An 18078-nucleotide genomic window follows, 5' to 3' on the forward strand; every position below is an offset into this window, starting at 1 on the left:
GTTGGGATGGGGGGAAAATGTGAGTATCCTTGCTGTAGTGTGATTTTATATAGTGCGTGCTTCCTTACAGTGCTCCAGGCCTTTGCCTGTGTTGTATCTTGTGTCTACTTGAGAGACTTTCACTCTTGTCTGGCTGAGTCCTCCTACTCTTAAGATCTTGCTTGAAAGCTTTGTCCCAAACCCTCTTCTGAACCTCTCAGGTGTGAGGTTACCAGGCCTCCCCCAGATCCTAACCTGAAAGTCTGTACTTACCTATCAGATGTATTCACCACTTGGTATCGTAATTACCCTGCAGTGACAGGCCCTTGCAAACCTTCAGCCTAACTCAGTACCTTGCTCAGACTCAGACTTGATAAATGTCCACAGGATGTTAAGAGAAGAAGCAATTATTAATTTTTAAAGTGTTTTGCCCATTTCATGAAGCCAATTTCTTAAAATGTCACATGTGGTTTTTGTCTCTTAAAAATCTGAGGACTTCTGTCTTGAGCTATAATTGAAAATAATTTATTATGAAACATAATTTAGGTTATAATAACAAGTGTGATAATAACTAACAAGGGTGATAATGATAGAAGTGTAATACTAACAGGTGAAATAATAAAATCTGATTCTTACAACTCAACACCAAAAACAAATAATCCAATTAAAAATGGATGGACTGGAATAAACATTTTTCCAAAGAAGACATACAGGTGGGCAACAGGCACAGGAAAAGATGCTCAACAGCACTAAAATGCAAATCAAAGCCACAATGAGATGTCACTTCATACCAGTCAGAGTGGTTAGTCCTAAAGAGACAGGAAATAAAAGTATTGGTGAGGATTTGGAGAAACATGAACCCTCATGTACCGGTGATGGGATTGTAAATTGGTGCAGCCACTATGGAAAACAGTATGGAGATTCCTTAAGAAATTAAAAATAGAAATACCATGTGATCCAGTAATTCCACCTCTAGGTATTTACCCGAAGAAAACAAGATGCTAATCTGTAAAGACACATGCACTCCTTTCTTCACTGCAGCATTATTTACAATAGCCAAGATATGGAAGCTACATAAGTGTCCATCAACAGATGAATGGGCAAAATAGATGTGGTACATACATATACACTAGACTATATGTGGTGCAAATATAGTCAGCCTTAAAAAAGAACAAAATCTTGTCATTTGGGACAACATGGATGGACTTAGAGGATATTATGCTAAGTGAAATTAGAGAGAAAAATGCAAATACCATATAATTTCACTTATATGTGGAATCTAAAAAACAAATGAACAAACAAACAAGAAACAGCTTCATAAATACAGAGGACAAACTGTTGGTTGCCAGATGGGAGGGGGAAAAAGAGGATGGGCAAAACAGGTGAAGGTCATTAAGGGGTACAAACTTCCAGTTATAAAATAAATAACACACAGGGATATAATACACAGCATAGGGAATATAACAAATAATATTGTAATAACTTTGTATGGTGACAGAAGGTGACTCCACTTATTGTGGTGATCATTTCATAATGTCAGATCACTGTGTGGTATACCTGAAATTAATGTAATGGTGTATGTCAACTATTCAATATAAAAGAGAGAATTCATTCTGGAGAAGGATGGCAGTGATAGTTGCATAACAACATGAATGCACTTAATGCCACAGAACTGTACACTTTTAAGTGTAATGACTAAAATGATAAATTCTGTTATGTATATTTTATTACAATTTTTAAAATAAAATACTCTTAATAGAACAAAATGTTTTAAAAGTCAAAAAATCTCATTGTAACTAGAAGCAGACTCATCAAAAAAAGCAGAAAAAATTTCTTGGGGCTAATATTTGGAAAACCTCTCTGAACCATGGTTTGCACAATAGTAGCATAAAATTATGCAGCAGTTGACTCTTTCAACAGGTCAGTACTACTAAGGAGTTTTATCCGAAGCCAGACTCTTTCATTTCATTATCAGTCTGGCCCCTGTCCTTTACTGGTATTAAATATGTCATGGTCATGATTCTTCAGCCTATAGCTTCTTAATAACCTTTCCTCGAGTCTGTGCCAGAGAAACAGCAAAGTTAAAAGAAAAGTTACTATGAGCTTAGGGTTTTTTTTTAATTGCTTTGTGGTGATGTTTTTCTTTTCCTAGGCCCTATAACTTTGCCACATTCCTCTTTGTCTTCACAATGGGCTTCTCTTATTAAGATCAACGTGTTTTGTGTTCTCGGAATGTCAAGTTCACCCAAGTGAGAAAGAAACGGTTTAACATTTGTTATTCGGAGCTCTCTTCACTATCGTCCTTTGCCACATTTTAACAGCAAAAAGAGGGGGTGATGCCATGAATATAAAGAACTCTTGTTCACTCCTTATTTTTGGTACTGCTTATTTCAAAACAGTTTATTTTATTCATCTTTTAAAATTTGGTTTTCTCCACACTTAGTACTTTGGCCTTATACTGTAGTCTGTAATGGTAGCCGTAACTAGACTCCCATGCCGATGCTGACTGTAGCATTCCAGTGTATCCTTCTGTTTCCTAATCTAACTCTGTGGTCCATTGAAGAAACTCATTTTATAAATTGCCTCAGTAGTCACCAAACCTCACATGGGATATTTTTTACACCACTGTGATTGGTTTAATTTTCTTACTGGTTCCTGTAATTCTGATAACCTAAGAACTGTATGTTTGTGTGTGTGTGTGTGTGTGTGTGTGTATGTGTGTGTGAGACCAGAGTCTCAGGTGAGTGTATATATGTATATACACACATACACTGTCAAAATCTTTTTTTTTTGTCCTTTTAAAGAGGTTAAATTTGCCCTAACTTCAGAGCTGAGGTTAAAAATCTAAAATACTTTTCCATCCCAGCTGTACCCTTAGTTGGCACATTGTCTGAATGCTTATTCACCCTGCAGTTTCCTGAATGATGGGATGATAATTTGCTTTGGTGAGCCTGTGGCTTAGGTCCACTTAAGTTCAGAAATATAAAGATGAGAATGCTTAAACACACTATAGATCATTTTGGAAGTATTACATAGTTAGTAATTATTTGGTACTGCCTAACGGAGGTACCAAAGTGATTGCCATTTATTATGTTGGGAATTATGAAAAATGACAGATAATTTTTTACAGTAATCATGACATAAGCAGTACTGTATGAAAAGAAGAAGGGAAACTTAATAACCAATGCTTGTTTTGTTTTGTTTTTTCTCTCCTGCCTGCTCTTTCACACAGGTACAACTTGGCCAAGTAGAAATCAAATGCCCTATCACAGAATGTTTTGAATTCCTGGAAGAAACAACGGTTATCTATAACTTAACACATGAAGATTCCATCAAGTATAAGTACTTCTTGGAACTTGGCCGCATTGATTCCAGCACCAAGCCATGTCCTCAGTGCAAGCACTTTACAACCTTCAAGAAAAAAGGACATATTCCCACCCCTTCCAGATCAGAAAGCAAATACAAAGTAAGTATGTTCACCAGAGCTGTGGGTTAGATGTCCCATGATGGGAGCAGCCGATTAGGCCGGCTTGTGCTGGGCATTCAGTGGGCTTCCTTGCCTTACCAGAATCTCAGGTGAGTGTATATTGGCTACAATTCTGAAAATTGTGGTTTGGGGAGGTTGATGATAAGAGAGCACTATTGAAGATTTAACTAAAGCTTTTCTTTGACTTTAACCATGTTTAAAATTGATCTAATACCTTAATTGAAAGGCTTATCTTTAAGGTATTTGTCATTATGATTACTAAATATTAAATTAATACTAAGAATTTTTTTTTAATTTTTGTATAAGCTTGATTTTTTCCAGTGGACCCAATGTGAGATTCCTCTGGCTCTGTCTATATAATAAGTGAAAACAGTATAAAATGCTATTCATTCATTTATGCAGCAAATTCAAAATACCAGTGGATGTTAGGCAGTGTAATAAATTTGGGGACAGAGAGGACAATGTGGCATAGTCCTTGTTCCAAAAATATCTAATCAAGGTGAGAGAAACATATGTTCTTAAATGACTTCAATATGAGTAGTCCAAAAACAAACAAAACCATGAAACCCAGTATGCTTGTGCTTTGAGAACACAGAAGAGGAATATGGGCTAGAATGTCAGGAGAGGCTTCACAGAGAAGATGCGGTCCCCAGGCAAATAAACAGGTGAACAGGAGAGAGCATTTCAGAGCAGGGGATGAGTAAGTGCTCAGACCCAGAGGCCGAGGCAGGCATGTTGGTAGAGCAAGTGGGGAAAAAGGAGGGAAGAGGCAGCCAGGCAGGTATTTAATAGCAGATCATGTCTAGTCTTTTATGCTGTGCTCAGTTTGAATTTGAGTCTGTGTGCATTACAGAAAGGGCCTACTGGCAGCATTAACAGAGGATGCAATAGGAGGGCAAGACTGAAGGCAGGAAAACCCAGGAGGGAGTAAAGCATTGGTTCCCAGCTCTGATTATGCCTTAGAATCCCCTGAAGATCTTTTAGACACACCAGTGCTCCAGGCCCACCCCAGAACAGTCATCTTGCAAATTTTTGAGCCTTACTAGGTGACTAATAAGCGGTAAAATTGGGAACCTTTGTGGTAAATGAAGCAGAAAACGATGAGGCTTGTGGCAGTAGTTTTCATCCTTGTCATTACAGCAGAATGGCAGGATGGAGTGGTTTCAAAGGCTGTTTGAAGTCATCTCCATTTAAGGTAAGTTTCTGCCTGTGCCTTGGAAGCAGTGGTCACTATGTTATTCATTCTGCAGCTTTGGGGGGATGGAATTCAGCAAGTATTTCCCTGCACAGTTGCAGTGATGAGCTAGAGTAAGTTAGTCAAAACCTCTTACTGAGCAATTAATCGGCCTTTGAAACTGCTTGACTCCCTTAGTTAATTTTTTTATTTTCCGTTTTTGTGCAGGCTAGTCTCTTTAAGGCATATGAATCAGAAAAAATACTTTTTTACTGTCTAAAAGGTGCATTTTTAAGGTTACACAATTGTACAACTAAAATAATAACCTCCCTATGATTTTACCTCTGTCCTCAAAGCAATAGAATACTTTCATTTGACTCCATATATTCTTACTGTTTTAAGTTATTTTTATTTCAATTATCTGTTATTGATGTCATCAGAAATTACTAGTTTTAGAAGAACTTGTTATTCCATAACTTAGGATATTTGATTTTTTCTAAATTATGTTTAGAGTTATATAATTTGTGTATATTATGTATTTATATAATTAATATATATATAATATGTATAAAAAAGACTACACTGTTTTGGACTTTGGCAATTAAAACATGTTTACATAATTGAATCAAAGTAGAAATGATTTTTTAAATATATTGTTCTTATGAAATGAGTAAAAAAATGAGTAATATAAGGTGCAATTATAGCAACAGTAAAATGTGATAGGTCTTATTTCATCCCAGATCACCAAAACATGTTGTGATGAGCATAATGTATCACAATGCACATGTATTAAGAGCAAAATAGGGAAAAGTTGAAAAATGTATGATCCTCTATTTGTTTAATTCTGAGTAAAGCAAGGGCACTCTGATAACTTTCCTCAGTGTCAGGATTCCTCCAGTGTCTATCAGTTGGGTTGTAGGAAAGAAGACAAGTAGAGAACAAATGGATCAAGGTCTCAAATCTAGTAAACTCTGTTTTATACTTTCTATGAGCAAATAAGAAAGAAATTTGCTTTGGTGAGAGGAGGAATTCAGTACAAAACAAATGGTGATCATGAGGCAGTTAAAATCCTTGAAAATGGATGAGGGTTGAAAATCTCAATAGTAAGTGAAAATATTAGGCATCTTTCAAGAAAAATAAAGCTACCAAATAATTTGGGAATGATTGTTGTTACTCTTTTTACTCTTGTAGAAGAGATCTTAGCAGAGAAGCTACATAATCCCCCTGTTCTATATTGTACAAAGTTCTAGGGAATAATTCAAACAATTCCTGAAGCATTGATTTTTACTATTTTGTAAGCCCCATCATTAAACTCCAAGCTCTTACATTACATTACTACGTGATTTCCATGCCCACACCTGTCTGGATGTTATGCTTAAGGAGATCACAGATACGGATATTCCAACCACTTGATGATTACACTATACCACCTGAAATGGAGATTAAGATCTTTGTTCTTTGCAGTGAACCAATGGATATTTTTAAGGTTTGCTTTATTTTTTTAAATGCAGTTTCCTGAATAACAGAAACCACTTTTAAATTAGTGTAGTTTATCATACCTTTAAGAGTGGTGGATTCAAGTACTAGAATGCAATAAATGGAATCATAAGGAAACAAAGAAAAGAGGTTACTACTAATGTCTAACATGTCTAAGCAACTTAAAATCTCTTCATAATAATGTTTACAGCCTAAAGTAGGTTTTCTATCTGTTGATAAAACCCTTATTCAATATTATAATTCAGTATTATCCTTTTAGAGTCATTGAGTTACAGTATATTGAAAATGCCACTCTTTAAGCATTTGTTATGGCTACTGTCAATTCAAAAGTACTTAACATAGAAAGTTAAAATTACTTCAAAATATTATAGCTATTTGATAGCAAACACTTGTGAGTGCATCTCAAATGAAATTTGAGATTTAAAATATAATATTTGGGGATTTCATTTGAATACGCTTTTGTAAATACCACTTGTTAAATGTTTTGTATTCAGCAGATGGAAAAGGGGTAAACAGTATGAACAAGCAGTAACAAGAACTCTTTAGTGCCAGTTTATCCTTGCAAGCCCTCACTCAACATCTTCCTTCTGGCAAAAGTTTGAGTAAATAGAGCTTTTCATTATGTTCTGAACTCCATCAAATTCATACTATATCAAGTAGAAAAAGTATATTTTTATACTGAGACAACCTTGCCTTTGATCAAATCCAGTCTTTCTCATTCATAATATTTGTCTTCCTGTCACTGAAATAGTCATGAGGCCAAAAAGGTTGACCATTCTCTTTCTACAGGTTGATTTCAATTTCCAATTGGGAATCTAACTTCTAACCTCAACAGATTCTGTAATTTATTAGTACAACTCCGACTACATATGAACACAGGGAACCAGTGAGTGATAGGAAAATAGAGATGTCAGTGTTGTGGCTTTAGTGGAGTTCATGTGATACCTGGAGATAGACATAGGATGAGCACCTGAAGATTTTCCTCACAGCAGTTACCACCTAGGGTTTTATGGTGTACCGTGTGGTTGACTGTTTAAAGCCTCTCCCACTGGTCTGTAGAAGGCCAGGTCCAGGCTTATTTACTGATGATACCATCCACCAAGCACTCTGTCTGTTAAAGCAGGCTCTCAAAATATATTTGTTGAAGGAGCTAATACATGGCCCAGTGCAAAATAACAAAGTGTATTGTAATAAATGTGGGTGGAAATGGGGAGAGAATAGGAAAAGAAAGGACAGGAGAAATTGGATAGGCTTCATTAAATGAAGAGTAATCTCATTAAATTAAATTAATGAGAGTAATCTCATTATACTAAAGCCTTAAAATGTTGAATTTGCCAAGCTGGAAAAAGTAGGTCAGAGCCCCGGCTTCCTGCTGGATTTAAACTCTGAGCCTGCCACATAGTAGCTCTGTAGCCTTGAGTACAGTTTCCACATCTTTTACTGGGGTTAGTAATATGACCTGTCATCGGAGTGCAGGAAGGATTAAACGAGATCACACATAGAAAGTGCGCAGCACATGCCTGACCATCCATAGTGCTCAAGACGTATAAGGAATTATTGTGCTCGCTATCATCATTAGGCAAGGGCTGTAGAATGAGCAACACTGAGTGACTGGGAAGGGGAGGGAGGAGTTAAGAATAGAAAGAATATCTATTATTCACCCCTCTCTCTGACCTGTCCAGTACCAGAAGGTCGTCTCTTTGGACTGCTTCTCCATATTCCCTTACCATCTTGATTTCTATCTGGGCTCAGCCAAGGGTTGGTACTGGCATGAGATAGGAGGATGGAAGGAGAGAATAGTAGAAGCATTACTTCTTCCTCTCCTCCTACTTCAGTGTAAAGCTCATACAGGAGCTGCGTTCTTCTGTGATGGTAGTTTCCCTCTGGGCGGTCCCTCCCCCATGTTTCTAACTCTCACTGGGTTCCAGAAACTTCTTTCCTCCCTTGTCTCTGTGACCCTAGGGGTAGCAATGGCCTCTCACTATTTCTGCCTCTGGGGGCCTGCCAATCCTTTGCTCAAATCTCAGCTGCACCTCTTCAGTTGTACTTCCAATAAACAGTTTTCATAAGCAAACAAGTAAATAAATAAAATGCCTAAGCTTCCTTCTAATAAGGATGATTTGGGAATCTTTTGCCCTGTATAAAAATGATTAAAGCCTTCCTGTGGAAGTGTAGTCAGCTTGCTGCTTTGCTCTTCGATTTTTCCCTGCCACCATCACTTTAAGTTGACAGTGTTCACAAACTGAGAATCAGATTGTGCATCAGCCAAGCAAGATCAGTTAAGTTTATGATGCAGAGTGATTTCTCTTGACATTAGTGCATCATTGATGTCAGAAGCCGATAGAAAACAAGTGTGGTTTTTTGAATGATTGTTGCTAGCATAGGTTTGTGAGGGAGGTAAAGAAGAAGTCATCTATCCTGTTTTAAAGAAGCCAGCTTAAACCAAGTGTGTGTTATATGTGTTACCTTTGAAAAAATGTTTAGCACTAGACTATGATACAGGCCTGCTAACTTTTATTAGGGTGCATTTCTCCCTCTAGTTACTAATGAGGTGCTGTGCTAAAGTTGCTTTTTGTTTACTTTCTTGATGCATAAATTAGCCACAATACTTTATACAGTGTTTATTTGTGCTTGAATTTCTAACATCCAAAACCAAATCTTGGAATTCATTTACTATTTTAGCCTACATCTGACCTTAGAAGAACTATAATAATTGTAATAATCTAGGCTCACAGCAATGATACATTGACCTGCAGTGGAATTGAGGACTGTTTTTTTTTCCCACTTCATTGTGTCATCCCTTGGATCTTCAGCCCAAGAGACAAGTTGAAGAACCATTTCTCTGCTGACCTGCTGAAGAGTGAATAAGAGGAAGCCAAGTCTGACATTCATTGTAAAATAGGCTGGAAGATGTAAGAACTGTGCCTCTCTCACCTACCATACTCGGTATTCCCATCTTGCCATATTTACACTCTCAGGTCTACAAGGGAACCTAATGCAGCAGTCTATATGTGAATAAATGCTCTCTACAAAATGCCTGCCAGGTGGCCATTAGACACTGATTGAACACTTCAGTTATTAAGGAACCTGGTGCTTTTAAATCATTCCCTTTCATTTTGAAATAATTCATTGTTATCTTCAGGTTGAGCTCTATCTTTCTCCTGCTTCCACCCCTTGACCATGGAGAATAGTCCCATTTCCTCATATGTGCTATGAAATTAGATGCCCCTTCTGCTGCTTTATGTGGGTAGATCTGTGAGATATTAGCCTTATTTTGTTGTGTTTAGAATAGGGTGACCTGTTGAAACAGGATGATGCCGTACTGCTCTGGCAAGTGAGTTAAAGCTACACAAATAAAGGCAGAACCTTCCAGTACCATTTATATTCACCTACGAAGAGGTAGGTCCTCACACAAGAAATAGACAGATTACTTCTCTGGGCCTTGCTTTCTAGGTTTAGAAAGAATCTGTAAATGCTTAATGGTGTTGCCAGGCAGTAGAAGTAAGATGGATTAGTATGAAACAGTGATTCTCAAATTAGGGAGAGAGGACTCTTCAAAGGACAAACCCCTATTCCCAACTTCTAACCTGCTGCCCTGGAAGAGCCTGCTCAGTGAAAAATAAAAGCTAGTATTGAAGTGAATATTTTATGTAATAAATTGTGTCTCGCATATGTGAAAAGAGCCTGAAACCAATGTGAAAAGAGCCTGGAAACCAATGTGAAGGAGACTGGTAAGGTTATTTATATGAATAACCACTGTATCTCCATATAAGTTATCTTGTCATGTATTACTCTCTGAATTTCTGTCCTCATTTGGTCCACAACCTTTAGGAGAATTTCTCTTTCATTTTCCTGCCTAGTTTCAACTATACTGTGAGAAATTAAGGGAAGGGTCACATGGCCACATTTAGACTGTGTTCAGGGAACAGTGCCTCATAAAGCCCATGTGTTACTGGCACTACATTCAGGGAGAGATTCCCCAACTAGGAGGTAGAATCTCAGGGAATAAGAATCAAGGTAAGAGTCAAGCCATGTTTTCCTATGTGAAGAATTTCCCTCCACTGGCACTCTTGCTTTAGGATCTGATCTTTTAAGGGAGCAGACAGTGCTACCCCAAAAGTATTTGAAGTCATGTATCAGACTTCTTTTCTCCTCTGTATAATACCTGCACTTCTTAACAATCTCCTCTTCAAGAAAACCATCATAAGTTGTTACAAAACTTTTTTTAATTGCAAGATATCCCTATTATTTACAGTGATCCATTTCTTTAGGACACACCCTAGTCTGACAGCCGGAAGTTTTACGTGTTTCATATACGGAGCTTCTGGACCACGGTGTATTTTGATAGAAACATCAGAAGTATAAGAACATTAATCTGAGACTAATTGGACCCTGTTTATTGGCCACTTCAGTAGGGCTTAGGGTTGAGCCAGCTAAAGTGACATTTCCGTTCAGGCTTCCCTTGAACACTTGCTGTTTCTCCAGTGCACTATGTGCTCCTCCACCTCCAGAGGCCCAGCTGGGTCCTCCGCCTGCAGCGTTGTCCCATCACTTGCTCCAGTGACAGTCCACTCACCTTTCAATGCCACATTCTCTCTGAACACTACCCTTCCAGCTTTCCTGGAAGCACCTTTTCCAAGGCACCCACTTGTTTGAGCTTCTTCTACTCCAGCAGTTCTCACATGGCTTTATAGCTCTTGGGTTTATATCTGCTTCCAATTAAATTTATTGAAGATAAGTATTTTCATTTTTTTATGTATCTAAAATCAGTATAGTCAGGACCTGCTACTTAAAGGTGATCAATAAATATTTGTTGAATGGGCAAATGAATTGATGAATATTTTTCATTATTGAATATTTTGTCTTAACCTGAAGTTGGAAAAATGTGTTAGCTGCTATTTGTGATGCTTCATTTACATATAGATGTTATTTGATATTTTGAGTTGAATAAGAATGATTCTGTGATTTATTTAAAATAATTATGTACATAGGAGTGTATAGAATATAGGCCAGAAAAGACTTATCTGTTAGTTTTTTGTTTTGAACTCTGTTTTTTATTTTGTGGATTATACCATTAGCTTGCAGCATGTAGTTTGGTTTAACTTGTCATCCGAGTGTCATTTAGCCCAGGTTTCTGGAAAAACTAAGGGAATTCAAAAGTCAAAAATGTAGTATAAAGTTCTTTTATCTTTCATGCATTCTGGGATAAGTTCATCAAGGTTCCTAACTCTGATAACTTTATTCTTGAAATACTAGCATCCCTGCCTCTTGTAGAAGAGTTTGCATGTTAATCAAGATGCTCTGCAAAATGTCATGTGGTAAAATATTTAGTAAACATCATCTGGTAATCTAAGGAGTAATAATAACTATCTCAGCCACTGGTCATAGATGAGATATATTTGTTTTCTTTGAATTCATTTAATGTTAGCCAATATATAATACTTGCTGTGTGCAAAATAATTCATTTTACAAATAACTTAACTACTTTGTGCACCTACCATATGCCAGACAGCCTTGGACCTCAGTGCACTTGTAGGCCATTAGGGAGATTAGACGTATGCATGTCTAATGTGAGTTCTACAAGAAAGTTCCTGAATCTGGTTGGGAGAGAAGGAAAGACACCTTCAGCAAGTAGCATTTAAAATTGCAGTAGGCAGATTGAACCTTCTCCGATTACAGGAGGCAGAGATGTTCTCTCTCGCAAGCCATCTCAGGGGATAAGCTTACTGTGTGGCTCCAGAGGAAGTAGGAAGGTCAGGACAGCAGTGTTGGCAGCCACCCAGGCAGGCCTCTCGGAGAACTGGGCCTCTGTAGCATGGGAGCCCTTGTTTGGTCTGTCCAGATGTGACTACCTGTTGTCCCTTCTCCAGTGACCTGCACTTGGTCACTCAGCTTTCCTCTGGTCATGCCTCCATAGCAAGGGGAAGAGAGTGTGTGTGTGTCCCCACATCCCTCAGGAGAGGAAGTCTGTCTCGGTGAGTCTCCATAGACCTTGAGCCACCTGCTGCATAAAGCTCACACCAGCCACCGCAGAGGCTGCTTGCCAGCCAGGCGATGCGTGTTTATCGCAGGGACTCATCCCTGGTGTAACCAGCTGTGGCCAGGGAAGTGGGGGTCCCAGGATAGAGAGCACCTGGGAACCTTGTGAAAATACAGACTTCGTTTCAGTAGGGCTGGGGTGTGACATGAGTTCTATGCTTCCAGCAAGCTCCCAGGCAATGATGATATTGTTGCTCCTCCAACCACACTGAGCAGCCAGGATACAAGATGGTGATCTCTGTGCGAATATACTTTCTCCGCAAGCAGGCACTCTGTGCGGGCATTTGTAGTTATGAGGTGGCATTTAATGCAGAGGAACAAGTTGAAAAGAGGAGGAAGATGTGGTGATGCTGTCTGTATGTGTTTTATGTAAGGCCGATTTTAAATACGGTAAGGTCAGAATGAATAAAGCACCTTCAGACAAAAAAAAGTCAGTACTGAAACAATTCAGGGGTAGTGTCTGAATAACAGGTCACTGGACTTGGTTGGCTGTTAGTCCTTTTATTATTTTAATCCACAGCAAAGCGATAGTTACCAGTGAGAGACAGGAGTATCATGCAAGTAATCAAGTGTTGACAGGCATTTGGGCTGAGATCTAGATGTTGGAAGTCAACCATGTAAACAGTGAGGGAAGAGTCTCCCATAGAGAAATCAGCAAGTAAATCCATCCAGAAAACTTCAGATTTAACTTTTACAAGATAGGGATCTGCTGACTTTTACAAGATAGGGTCTGAATTTAAATTACACCTTCACTTGAGAGCTTGCTGAAAAACCTTTCCACAGTTTGCCGCCAAGTCTGTGGTATTGGTAAGGCTTGGCAGTAGGCTCTCAGTAAGGCTTAGCCATTCATTATGGGAGATTAGGAGCCAGAGGCCCTGATATGGACACCAAGTATCAGGTTCTTTATCACCCCAATACCTTAGGAGAATCACACATTTCTAATTGTCTGCATTAGATGTGATAGCTCAGCACTTGGTCAGAGATCCTTGAGTCAGAGATCCTTGGGGTATGTGTGAGAAATAGAATTTATTGGCATTCTATTATAAACATACAAAATAAAGAAAGACAAATCAAATGACAAATCTTCTATGTCAAGTGAAAGACAAATATTTTCAACAAATGTACACATAGCTCCACATAGTGAAAATACAAAGACATCTTTCTGATAGTTTGCTGGGTATAGGCCACAGGCCCAGCATGCTGGTATATTTCTAACAGGATTCTTTGTGTTATTTTTGTGATTAATCTCCCTTGGATTAATACAAATCAGGAGTATCCATCTTTTTAGATGATGCTTGATAGCCAATACTGGCATAGCTGTTTGTTTACCAGTGTGGTTTTCATCTGAAGAAGCATTTCATTGAAGAAGTGGCTTTCGTTTTATAAAGTGAATGAAGCCATTGGTCAAAAGAGCAATGAAATGCCTGGGACATTGGCTGTCCAACAGAAAAGTGGATTTAAGGGCAGCAGCCTGCATGTGAGGCTTGGGGGCACGGTGAACCTTTGGGTTTTTCACTGTACTTCAAGCTGATGTTCATAAGGCCAAACTTATTGCCAGAATATCTCAAGTGTTAATTACAGTATAGTTTACAAAAAGCCAAATCATCCATGCCAAAGCAATTCTTTCCTCCTTTAGTAATAGAATAGTCATGTCTTACTGTAGTTTATGTACTGTAGAGGGGGAGATCCTTTAAACCTGGACAAATTATAACCTTTTAGCTAATTTCCCCAAGAATCACCATTCTTATACTTTTGGGCACTTCCAGTGTATCTACTAGTACTTAATATTACTTTTCTTTATACAGATCCAGTGTCCCACTTGCCAATTCGTCTGGTGTTTCAAGTGCCACTCTCCTTGGCATGAAGGTGTTAACTGCAAGGAGTACAAAAAAGGAGACAAATTGTTGCGTCACTGGGCCAGCGAAATTGAGCACGGGCAACGGAATGCCCAGAAGTGTCCAAAGTGCAAGGTGAGATAACCTTAGGAGGAAAGGAAAGAAGTGTGTGCATCTGGGTCTCACTGGACACTAATATTTATGATGTTGACGTGAATTATTTGTATAACTTTATTAATGCTGGTGTGGAGAAAAAGAATATTTGCTCCTTCATTTAGAAGAGTAATTATATTACATAACTCAATTGAAAAGTCTATATATAAACAATGTATATTATTATTTGCATTACATTTTGGAATTTAAGGAGGCTACATGTAAATATTGGTCTTAAACTTCAAAATTCTTATCTTCCATTTAAAAATGTAGATGCATATACAGGGAAAAGCTAGTATGAAAATGATGTAAAACCATTCTTTTCTAGTTTGCCACATGTGCTATAATCACTTCTCAATGAGGCAGGCTCTGAATCTTTATAAGCCTTTGCTTTGCTTTCCCTCGGCATTGCTTATCACTTTAGGATTACATTAAATTGATCATTTGCTTTGTGTAAATCAGGCAAAGTAGAAGCTAGTAGTTAAAATCAGAACTTAGGGATTTTATGAATCCCATTTTTTTTTTCATTTTTCTCTAGAGTATCATGCAAGTAATCAAGTGTTGACAGGCATCTGAGCTGAGATCTAGATGTGGGAAGTCAACCATGTAAACAGTGAGGGAAGAGTCTCCTTAGAGAAAGCAAGTAAATCCATCCAGAAAACTTCAGATTTGACTTTTACAAGATAGGGGTCTGCTGAAGTTTTAAACTTTTCTTTAAAGCTCATTTTAGAAAATTGTTTATGTGATATGTATACTCTACCATACGTAGTTTCCACTTTTGCCCAAATTTCTTTTTAGAAATCATATCTAAGGTGTGCCTAATTTTATTTTAAGAGAAATTCTGCAATTCCTTCCCAGAGACTTAACACCAGATAAATGATATTTGAATTATCCAAAAAAATTTTTATTAATTAGTTGTTGTAAATTGAATTTGAAGGTACAAGTATATTCTGAAACCTGTTAATGAACATGAATAAAATGCATAGATTCACTATACCAAGTTCACATACCATTTTATATGTATAGTAAGTAAAAGTGTTGCCTAAAATAACATTTTGCATTCTTAGCAAATGGAAGAAATTTGTGAAATAATATAGATGACCTGGTTCTCTTAAAAGTGATGTGCAAAGGTGTTTGAGCTAAAGCTTTCTTCATTTTTCTTGTGGAAGGCAAATTCATCCACAGTCACCCTTTTGATTATAGAGCTGTTTCAGATCACTGCTCAGAACACTTTCCATCCATCAATGAACAATGAGAAAATGAGGCCTTTACCTCTTTCTTTTGCCTTTTCAGTTTATTGAAAGCTACTGCTCAGTTTCAAAGTAAATAAAGGCCAGTAGGAATTTGGGAGTGCTGTTAAGTCATTCTATTTAACACTTTGTTCATAAGTATATTTTATATATCTCCCTGGAAAGCTGTAAAAACAATTACCAGTTAGCCTGGCTCTAAGACTGTATGCTGAAAGAACAATACTACAGCATTATATACTGGGGAAATACTGAATCAATTGAGGTACTACATAAAAACATGCAATCATTACTGTAATCCCTCAATCTGACATTAAAGGGATTCTAACACATGGAAAGAAAAAGCAGCCAACTGTAAGGAATTTACTGAATGCACTAACAACTTCCCCCAGTTTTAACAAATACAGATAAACAGTTAAGAGAAAGCATACATATTGGTTGCTTTGTAAAGTAATAGCTAAAAGGTTGGAGATTTAAAAGGAATTACCTTTTAAGTAGCTGAAAGGAAAGGAGTCAAGGAGCCATTTAATCAGTTTACAGGACTACCATGCAGCAGAAAATCTACTTTCTGGCGAGATTCAGGTTCCATAAAATTTATGTCAACTGAAGTCATATTTTATGACTTATTTTAAATAGAGTGATTTCAGTTTTCTTTTTCATTTAAGCTTGTGGCTTTAAAGCTATGCATTTTCTGAACTGTGTTTTTCTTTTTGGACCTTAAAATTATATTTTCCCACATGAAACATTTCTATTTTTATAATCGAAATCCATGAGGAGATATTACTTGATGATACACTATTTATTTTATACTCCAAGGCTTTATTTTCAATAAATAATCAATTAAAATTTATAAATATAAAAAAGGAAGATGCTAGGAGCTTGTGACAAAAAATTTCACACCGTGCTTCCAGGTGAACAATGCAAATATATATTTGCTTGTGAATATTTTCAATGATCATAATCAAATGCATTTAAAATTTTGTTATAACCAAAGTATACTTTTATTTTTGTACCCTGGGTAGGTACATTTGTTTGGATTGATTCATAATTTAAATAATTATTTGCTTTGTTTATATAGGTCACATAACATATGGTAGAAATTTGGAAAAGGTGTGGGGAGGTGGAAATTCATCCAGATTCCTGCTGTTCCAATATAGTCACTATTACCATGTCAGTGTGGTCTCCTCTGTCTGTCCCCTATTAAAGTAACTTTTTTTTTAAGTTCTGATTGTAGTATGCAGATAATATGCTATCCTTTCTTTTTCCACTTAACATGACATAGTTTTTAGAACATTTATTTTATTTTAATACCCACTTTTCCCAGTTCCTGGAGGGTTCCTCCAATTTCTTTATGCCCTCCAGGCAATATGTATTGTTTGGTATTAGTTGCCTGCCAACTCAGCACATGCAAAGCTGTGGGCAGGTGCCTAGCATGTCCCCTCAGAACTGCCTTCACCACATGTGTCCTCAGTCTGAACTCACCTGCAGTTCTGTAACCATAGACTGTGTGTTTGCAAGACTTCCTGCTGGAGAGCGAGCCAACCTCACCTGAACCCACACAGGAAGATGACTAGGGGACACGGTTAGAGATAGAGATTCACAAAATATATTCACAAAATATATTCAGGGATGGGAGAGTTGTACACAGTATGTACCTTTGTGGGTAGACACCTGTCTTACCAATGGGTTTCAGCACGGGACAAGTTCTCTATGGATTCAGTGTGACCAAGAAAATGGCAGCAAACGTTCTTTGGGGTGAAAGGATTTATTACCGGGCTTGTTCTCCTGGAGGTAGGTCAAGCGCTAGAGTCTCTGCCTCTGCCCAGAGTACTGGGCCAGCTCTCTATATAGCTCAATAATAGCTTATTGCCTACAGGTGTGGAAGCGGTATCCTAGCAACAGGACAGTTACATCATCAGGTGGTTTAAGTTCAGTGAGGATCCTGGCCATAGGAACCCCAACTTCCCCACAACACCCTATTCCCAAAGGGATTTAGGTTTGTTTCACTCTGATAGCCTTACCCCTGTATCCATCTATAATAGCGGAGTCTTGGGAAATGGCTCAAGGTTACCATAAATCAGTGAACATTCAGCCCCTGTGTCCACCAGAGCCAGAACACATTGTACATTCACAGGGGACCACTGGATAGGTATTTCAACATGTGGCCTTTCCCCTCAACCAAACCGTGTCCCCTAGTCATCTTCCTGTGTGGGTTCAGGTGAGGTTGGCTCGCTCTCCAGCAGGAAGTCTTGCAAACACACAGTCCGATCTTGTGCCTCTGTCTCTGGCCTCTGCCTCTTCGTTCTCAGTGGATGAAATTTCTGCTCTGGTTTCAGTATTGCCATAGCTCCAGTAAGATTCTATTTGACTTCCCATCTAATTTCCTTCTGTCTGCTCCTGCTCCTATTAAATCAATCCATATCTAGGTGCTTTTAACCTTCACAGGACCCTTTAAATTCTTCCTCTGAGTAGCAGACGTCATTTCTTTTTGTGCTTTCATTGATTAAGCCTCTCCCAAGTCTGCTACCATATTGGTAACCTCACTTGTGGGCCACTGTAAGTGAGGGGCAAGAATAGCCACTAGAGACCCAAAGAGGGATGTGGGAGCCATTTGAAGCATAGCATTTCTCATCTCTGCAGTAAAAGGCTCCTCATCTGTGCCAATAT

The 18078-nt window shown here is 38.0% G+C and overlaps 1 protein-coding gene across 4 annotated transcripts in view; it reads left to right on the forward strand.

Annotated features, from left to right (window-relative positions):
* The window catches only part of RNF217 (ring finger protein 217), a 156261-nt gene that overhangs the window by 98307 nt on the left and 39876 nt on the right, over nucleotides 1-18078 (forward strand). For all 4 annotated transcript variants that reach the window (XM_036993725.2, XM_036993730.2, XM_036993738.2 and 1 more), the window contains 2 exons: nucleotides 3212-3445; nucleotides 13982-14146. In XM_036993725.2, coding sequence (XP_036849620.1) covers nucleotides 3212-3445; nucleotides 13982-14146 — 399 coding nt within the window. The remainder of the gene's footprint in view (nucleotides 1-3211; nucleotides 3446-13981; nucleotides 14147-18078) is intronic.

The sequence above is a fragment of the Manis javanica genome, chromosome 13 (assembly GCF_040802235.1).
Source record: "Manis javanica isolate MJ-LG chromosome 13, MJ_LKY, whole genome shotgun sequence".
In the NCBI taxonomy this organism is placed as follows: domain Eukaryota; kingdom Metazoa; phylum Chordata; class Mammalia; order Pholidota; family Manidae; genus Manis; species Manis javanica.